The following is an 8,060-nucleotide window of genomic DNA, read 5'->3' as shown; positions in this document are numbered from 1 at the left end:
TCGGCGATTCACAATCACGCTGTGTGAAATGAGTTCTGACTGAAAAACACATCAGCGATGACCTACAGCCAATGAGAGACCAAGATACAGAGGGAAGTTCAGGGAGGAGTTGTAGTTTGTGGACCAGTGTTGCCAAATCCGCGATTGCCGCCGGTTGTTTTTTATGTCAGCAGGTTGACGTGACCCCAATAACGTGATATTTAGGCCCTGGAATGTGAATTGTAGCCTACTAGGAGAACCCCGCCAAAAAAAATTTGTATTTTACCCTGGAACGCGATTTTTACTGGGGGACCCCCTCGAAAGCAATTGGGCTATTTTCAGGTTAGTTTTGTGTAGTAATTGGGCGGGTTTTGTAGCGAAAACCTGGCAACCCTGCACCAGACAGAGCTGTCGGCGATTCTTCCAATTGTAAAGTCATACAGTGTGTAACCTCCTGTCGTCGTTCCATCGTGCAGTGTGAACACGGCAACAACTGAATGCTACCCCAGATAGTCGTTCAGTGTGAAACCAACAGTGATGCAACGTCTTTGAAAATCGTGCAGTGTGAACTCGGCATTGCAGATTAAGGGGCGGTAATATTATAATGAGATCCCTTTGCAATGTCACCAAGGGAGCGAAATCAGACGCTCTCATTTTCTCACACTTGCAGAAAAAGGTTTACCAAAACAAAGTTACTGGGTTAATCTTTTTCACGTTTCCTTGGTTGGTAGATGCACCGGGGACCCGATTATAGCACTTAAAACCTGGAAAAGTTAGATTTTCATGATATGTCACCTTTAATGGTAGTATATATTAAAATTATATACAAAAATTCTAACAAAATGAACATGCTATATACTGTACAGAGATGTATATAAAATAAAGATCAATATAAAGCTTGGGGAACAGTGTAAAGATCATTCAACTCCTCACCAGTATAAATTTAGACAGGTAAATTAGTTGAATGAATTTGCTGAGAACATCTAAGAATGAGGTGGCATGTCCTTAATCAAACCCCAGCCTGCTCCCCTTCAAGATTTGGAGGATTTTGTCTTAGCTTCACGCAGAACGTAGTGGGTGCACAAATGCACATAGACGCAATGCCACTGGTGCCGACTTGCTTTGTGGCATCAGTTTCCTGTACGCAGAGGCGTTTTATTAACAGTTACATAGTTCTATAATTTGACTGGAGATACTGCACAGCTGGGTGGTGGGCAAGAACCAGAGAACGAAGGAAGAGTGGATGGTGTGGCTCTAAGACTTAAGAGATATAGCAGCGGGTTGCGACAATAGGGAAGAACGTAATCAAAGCGCAAATGAAAACAGACGAGATGGTGGGATGACAGGAAGAGTGGAAGCAGCAGGGTGCTGCACGAAGGTTTGCGGAGGAATGCTTTAACAGATCCCTGCCATCAGACGCTAGCAGTGTTTAAAGGGGAATCGGGCCATGCCATTGGATGCCTGGTTGCCATAGGGACGACGAACAGTGACAAATTGTAGAGCTTTGTAGCTAATGGAAACATTGCTAGATATTTAGAGAAAACAACATATCACAACAGTTCAATTTTTCTGTCCTTTCAAACAAATATTGTTTATATGCTACAACAACAGCCAGGAACAAAACAACCATGATTCATGGAGCACGTGTCTGAGCTGTGAATAACAATTCTGCCTCTTAAAGTGGCTGTTAGGATGTGAGGAGAGAGATGGAAGATTAGCAGACCCATACTGATGTGTTGTGCCTCAGAATTTCCTTCAGAAATGTGTGCCCCGTACAGCCAATAACTTGAAGTAAATTTTTCGACAAATTTAGTTTATTCAATTAAAGATTTGTCAGAATGTTTGTAAAAATTGTTTGATTCTTGAAAAGAAGCGAGTCACGTATTAGTGATTCGGACAACACTGGTCGAGTTTGTTTTTGCGTGCAGTCAGGAGAACAACTTGTTTTCTTGCTATAATTTTGCAGCAATCCATCATATTCCATCACATTTCATTCAGACTGCCAGCTCATATCTCAGATAAAATATAATTTTGTGGTGGCGGTGTAGATTTAACAGCAGATTTTTAGATTCAGCTTGAAAGCGCTGCAGGAAACACTGGTGTGTATATAGGAGAGCGAGTCTTATGCACATTAAAAGCACATGCCGTGAATCGACGGGTTCCTGCTGAAGAGCAACTCTTTTGATGAAGGCTAATCAATTTGATTATTCCTGGAATGAAATCTGGAAAATAATTCTGTGCACACAACTTCTGTATCTTCCTATAATATCATGCTTTTCTATCATGGCAAAGGACTAGAAAATATAGTTTTCTACACATTTCCTCGTGGTTTGCTTGATCATTCAAAACAGTTGCTCTTATATGAAGTCACATAGTTGTGATATTCACTGCTATTACAGACATGCTTTGTTTCAGTGGACTGTTTACTGTTGATAGTAGGAAGTCAAAGAAAAAACCATGCTCATTTAAAGGCAGCAAGATGTAAAAGAGAAGACGTTTAGTTTAAGTTAAGATTATTTCGGGGGGAAAAAACACCCAACCTCCATTTCCTGCATTGTGATGTCATCATCAAAGGTAAGTGCAGATATGAGCAAATGCACAGGAAAAAAACAAAACAAAATCAAACATCATAAATAATAACATTTGTCACTTAGACAATAAGATGTGATCGAGGATACGTGGGTGCATGTGCATATTTAGCCTAAATTTAGCACTCAGTAGGGGCTAGATCCATTTGATGTGATTCATTATGTAACATATCTAGTGTCTTCTGTAAAGAAGATGGGATTTGTGCACGAATTGCTTTAAAGAATACAGAATAATGAAAAATAATGAATAATGAAAATAGCTGAATATGCTGATTAACTGATGAAAAATAATTATAATTGTATAATATATTAATAATTCAATTATCTCTTGGATGCATATTCTGCTACAGGGAATGAAGCATGCCGGTGTACACAATTCTAGGTACACTTGAGATCTGAGAGAATAAATGGTGCCATACAATTGTAAAGCATGATTCATGTGGGAAATGTGAAAGGAAACACGAGGGAGAAGAAACAAACACTCCGCATTGAGCTGAGTGATAATGGCAAATCCCACAAAACCAAAGGGAGAAAGGACTGACATCTTTTCTTAACAATCTTCTTTCCTTATCTTCACCCACCCAGGATTTGCCAAATACCCTTTTTCTCTGAACACAATGACTGGGTCTCCAACCTAGCATGCAGCCTGACTAGACAGCATTTTTGGACTTTGAGGCAACTATGATGCCAGTAAAATGCTATCTAGGCATGCAGCTCAGTAGGCTTTAAGGAGGTGATTGATCTACCCAGCAGTCCTTTCCCCTTTTACCCGCTTCTCTCATGCGTGCACACAAACACACAGATCTTGCTCCAGCATGACTCATTAGGAAATAACAGGAGAGCCGTTCTGCGAAACACACTCTCTCACATGCGGCCGCTACCGTCTCCTCCAGCACATCCTCTTGTCTTTATTGATCTATGCGTGTTCGAGTGATACTTTGCTAGTCTCTTCACATCCACTACAACATCCTCCATGTCTCTTTGTTCCCATTTACCGTGTGGTTGGGGTTGCCGGTCTGTATGCGCATTTCTGCCAGCACCCAAATGCCGTTGGTGAGTTTGACAGACTGGTACAGCATGTCCTGCCCCTCCACTGTTCTCTTGGCTATGGTGAAGATATTACTGCCTTGCAGCTTGTTGCTGGCCGTGTCTGTGAGAGAGAAGTTACTCATTAACACAAAACAGACATACATAGCAGGTTTTCTGAAGACAAATTTAACCTGAGTGAGTCTCTATGGCAACTCTGTGGTAAATGTGTATTTTTACTTACACGCTGACATATGAACCATTCAGTAATTAGTCAGATTTAAACGAAAATTTAGCTAAAAATTAACCAATTTTCAACTTCAAATTCTTCTATTTTTATTCTTCCATGAAACTAAACTCTTAAAGGGATAGTTCACCCAAAAATGAAAATTCGATGTTTATCTGCTTACCCCAGGGCATCCAAGATGTAGGTGACTTTGTTTCTTCAGTAGAACACAAACAAAGATTTTTAACTCAAACCGTTGCAGTCTGTCGGTCTTATAATGGAAGTGAATGGGAATCAGGGCTTTGAGAGTCAAAAAAACATACACAAACAAAACCAAATTAAACCCTGCAGCTCATGACGACACATTGATGTGTAAAGACACGAAACTATCAGTCTGTGCAAGAAACTGAACAGTATTTCTATTGTTTTTTTACCTCTGATGCACTGCAATGTCTGAACTGTCCTGAGCGTGTCCTCGACAGCAGCTCGAGATGAGTCTTCTTCTTTTTGCTTTACGGCAGACTTATAAGTGCATTACCGCTACCTATCTCTCAAATGGACCATTGACACTCCTAATTGAGATTGTAGATAGAGTGTCAATGGTCCATTTGAGAGATAGGTAGTGGTAATGCACTTAAGTCTGCAATCCGCTGTAAAGCAAGAAGAAGACTCGTCACACGCCGGCTGTCGAGGACGCGCTCAGGACAGTTCAGACAGTTCATACATTGCAGTGCATCAGAGGTAAAAAGCGATATAAATACGGTTCAGTTTCTTGCACAGACTGATCGTTTCGTGTCTTTACACATCAATGTATCATCACGAGCCGCATGGTTTAATTTGGTTTTGTTTGTGTATGTCTTTTTTTGACTCAAAACTGTGATTCCCATTCACTTCCATTATAAGAATGACAGACTGCAACGGTTTAAGTTAAAAATCTTTGTTTGTGTTCTACTGAAGAAACAAAGTCACCTACATCTTGGATGCCCTGGGGGTAAGCAGATAAACATTAAATTTTCATTTTTGGGTGAACTATGCCTTTAAGTGGAAGATCTTAAGTGTCTAAGTTGCCTATTTTTTTCATAGAACAAAAGCACGGATCTGCATCTCATCATATTCATTTAATTGCAAGCTCAAATCTTTGCTAACATTAAACTATTTTGCTTTGAGACAGGAGATTTATATTTAACAATGCAGCAACACCTATATTAAATGCCAAGCCAAATGAAGAGGAGAGAGAGAAAGAGTCAAAAAAAGAGCACTGAAGACACCCACAGTGCATTCATTAGCAATATCACGGAGAGTGTGTGTGCATGTACATGCCAGTGTGATTCACAACTATTTTATGCAAACAGTCATGCGGAAGAGGATTATTCCCCAAAAACCTGCCTCGAGTTAATTACACCCAGACATTAGGCTTGCCGTGATAGACGGTGTTAAGCTGCAACACCGGTTACGTCACTTGGCCACCGCGTCACCGACCCCCACCTTCGTTTAGATTTTTTATAGTAATAAAAATAATTTAGTTCAGTAAAAGAACAGACACTACAATTAAAAACTGAACGCGGCTGCTCAATGCAACATGCCGAACGACACACAGATCAAATTTAATTTATCCAGTGAGGAGAGCGAGTCGAGGTGACTGACAAGAAGAGTGGGGTGAGACAGACAAGACGATCGCGGATCATTTAGTTTCGAAACGAAATGCAAAAGCGCCTGTTTGGCAGTATTTTGGATTTTGAAAAGCCTGTTGACTTTTGCCGTTTATCTGATTTTGGAAGTTTTTTTAAACATTCGTTTCTTATTTAATTGGTTCCACATTGTTTGCTGATTTTTACTTTATTTAAACTTTGTGTCATTTATTTATTTTATTTGACATTCGTTTTTGCTAATAAACGTTCTACGTTTCTTATTTATTTGTTTAGATATTATACATGTTTCCTTATTTCCAGTTTTGTATAGGCCTACCTATTAAACTTTATGTAAGTTATTTGTTATTTTATATTAGGCATAGCCTGCCCTATAGCATGGTGTATTTTTATTTGTTTTGTTAATAAAAGTTCTGTGTTTTATATATAGGCTAAAATGAGTTTAACGTTGTATTATGTTGTTCAAAATCAGCTAATTCAAAAGTGAAAGTAAAATGCACACGGCCCTTTTAAGCTATTCAAAAGTGAAGGAAAGCGAGGGAAAGAGGGAAAATTCAAATGAAAAATTGCTTTACTCAGAATTGCCGCTATTTGAAAGTGAAAGTAAAATGCGCACACCGCTTTTACAAAGCTATGTAAAAGCGAAGGAAAGCGAGGAAAAAAGGGAACGCCCCCACCCCCGCGGTGATAACGGTATTACCGGTCTTGTCACACGTCGATTAACCAGTGGGAAAAATTTCCTCACCGTCACAACCCTACCAGACATGCCACCCGATCAGCACTCTTCAGAGACAGACCTCAACAGGACAGTGTGTTCTTTTAAAAGACAGAACGTGTGACAGTCAATATGATACAAAGCACAGCACTTCCCTCCATCCCATCTTTGCTTATTTGTTTCATTTCCTCCATTCTCATCTTCCTCCACACACGTTACCCAATTCACTTATGCACAGCGCACATTTATTCCTGTTACCTGAGTTGAGGTGGATGTCTTTGATTTGGAACTGTGCCTCGTTGTCATTTGGAATGTCCTTCCAGGTGGCCAGGAACACCTGACGTTCTGAGAAGCAGAGGGACAAAAGGATAAGGAAAAGGGAGTATTTTTTTTCTGGACACAGCTACTGTGCATTTGTGTGATATCCTGCAGAGACTGAACTCCATTTAAGAGACTCCTGGGGGAAGCCATTTATGCACAAGCAGTCTCTCACACTCACACACGTCTCCACATAAACACCAGCATCTTTTCTTACACACTCATTTGGACACAGATCGGGCACATGTGCTCACACTGTCATGCACAATCATGAGTCAAAACTTAAAAACAATACCCAAACAAAACCTAAGAACACACACACACAAATTAATGGATTGACGTCACAATCACCTGAAGCGCTTCTGCTTAAGTCTGAGGACGCAGGCAGTGATTAAGGGTGCACACAAACACACTCACCCATCTTTCCGTCCTCTACAAAGAGCAGGCTGAGGGGATATTGTGAGCTGAAGTAGAACACGTCAATGTTATTCTTCACAGCTACCTGCAGCATCGACAAAGAGAGAGAGAGAAACACATTACGACTGTGACTTAAGACATTGTGGCTGTGGACAAGGCTCTCAAACCCTGTTAAGAGCAGACAGAATTCAGTTCATAAATTCAGCCAAAATAAATGGGCCTCTTTCTCCAGTACTTGACCAAAGAATGGCACACACACACACACACACACAATAGAATAGTAGGGAAATATGGTCCTTTGATCATCTCTTTCTTTGACATTTTGCCTCTCTCTCTCTTCATTCTTTTGTTTAAGACCCTCTGTGGCTTTGCAAAGGTTGGGTTCAGCTCCTGCGCGCGAAGTTCATGTTTGCACGCCAGTATGTGAACTTCAAACATGCATGAATGCCTCAAAGGCAAACTCACTAAGAGGACAGAAGATGCCCACTGACAGTTCGAGAAAACAGAGCGAGTGTATCTGTCCAGGACAATCATACTCAAAAACACCTGTCCTAAAGAATCAGATATAAATATATTCTACGTGAGTGATTGTCTATATTATTGTTACAAGTTGAGGTTTCTTGCCCTAATTGAATTCATTTTAAAGAAATACAAAAAGTCAGTCAAAAAAGTGCTTAACAACTCAGATTAAATACAACCAATCATCTCTTTGTTTTTCCATTTTGTGCATTAGTAAGTTTGCAGCTGAAAAAAAACACACCAAACTTTCAATTGATTATGGCTGTAAATCTTCTGAGAGCATGAGGGATTGAAAGGCACCCAGGGGAGCTTTTATAAAAGCTGACAGCATCCATCAGAATAGAGACTGCACAGCCTCAGAGAGGGACAGGCAGTCCCACATAGACATCCAGACCTGCTACACTCCACTTCTGAATAATTCATTAGGCAAAACCGCTCTGAGCTGTACAAACCAGCTTCATCCCTCCCTCACTTGTCTAATTGTTGTTAGAAATACTATAGAACCATCAGGCAAAATAATATGAAGAAAAACCAATGTACTAATTAATGTGAAATCAGAAATCAAACTTTTCATTTTGTGGAATTGTCAGGAATTGAACCAAACATGACGTATTAGAATTGGTTTA

General features: G+C 40.1%; 1 protein-coding gene across 1 annotated transcript in view; it reads right to left on the bottom strand.

Annotated features, from left to right (window-relative positions):
- Nucleotides 1–8,060, bottom strand: part of LOC107599930 (AP-1 complex subunit beta-1) — a 35,114-nt gene that overhangs the window by 5,490 nt on the left and 21,564 nt on the right. Inside the window, exons 21-23 of the mRNA XM_016291666.1 lie at nt 6,916–7,000; nt 6,439–6,525; nt 3,563–3,717 (exon numbers count right to left, since the gene is read on the bottom strand). Coding sequence (XP_016147152.1) covers nt 3,563–3,717; nt 6,439–6,525; nt 6,916–7,000 — 327 coding nt within the window. The remainder of the gene's footprint in view (nt 1–3,562; nt 3,718–6,438; nt 6,526–6,915; nt 7,001–8,060) is intronic.

Source organism: Sinocyclocheilus grahami, unplaced genomic scaffold (genome assembly GCF_001515645.1).
Source record: "Sinocyclocheilus grahami isolate Dianchi unplaced genomic scaffold, SAMN03320097.WGS_v1.1 scaffold275.1, whole genome shotgun sequence".
Classification (NCBI taxonomy): domain Eukaryota; kingdom Metazoa; phylum Chordata; class Actinopteri; order Cypriniformes; family Cyprinidae; genus Sinocyclocheilus; species Sinocyclocheilus grahami.
Note: the sequence above shows the minus strand (reverse complement) of the source record. Positions and strands in the feature narration are given on the sequence as shown.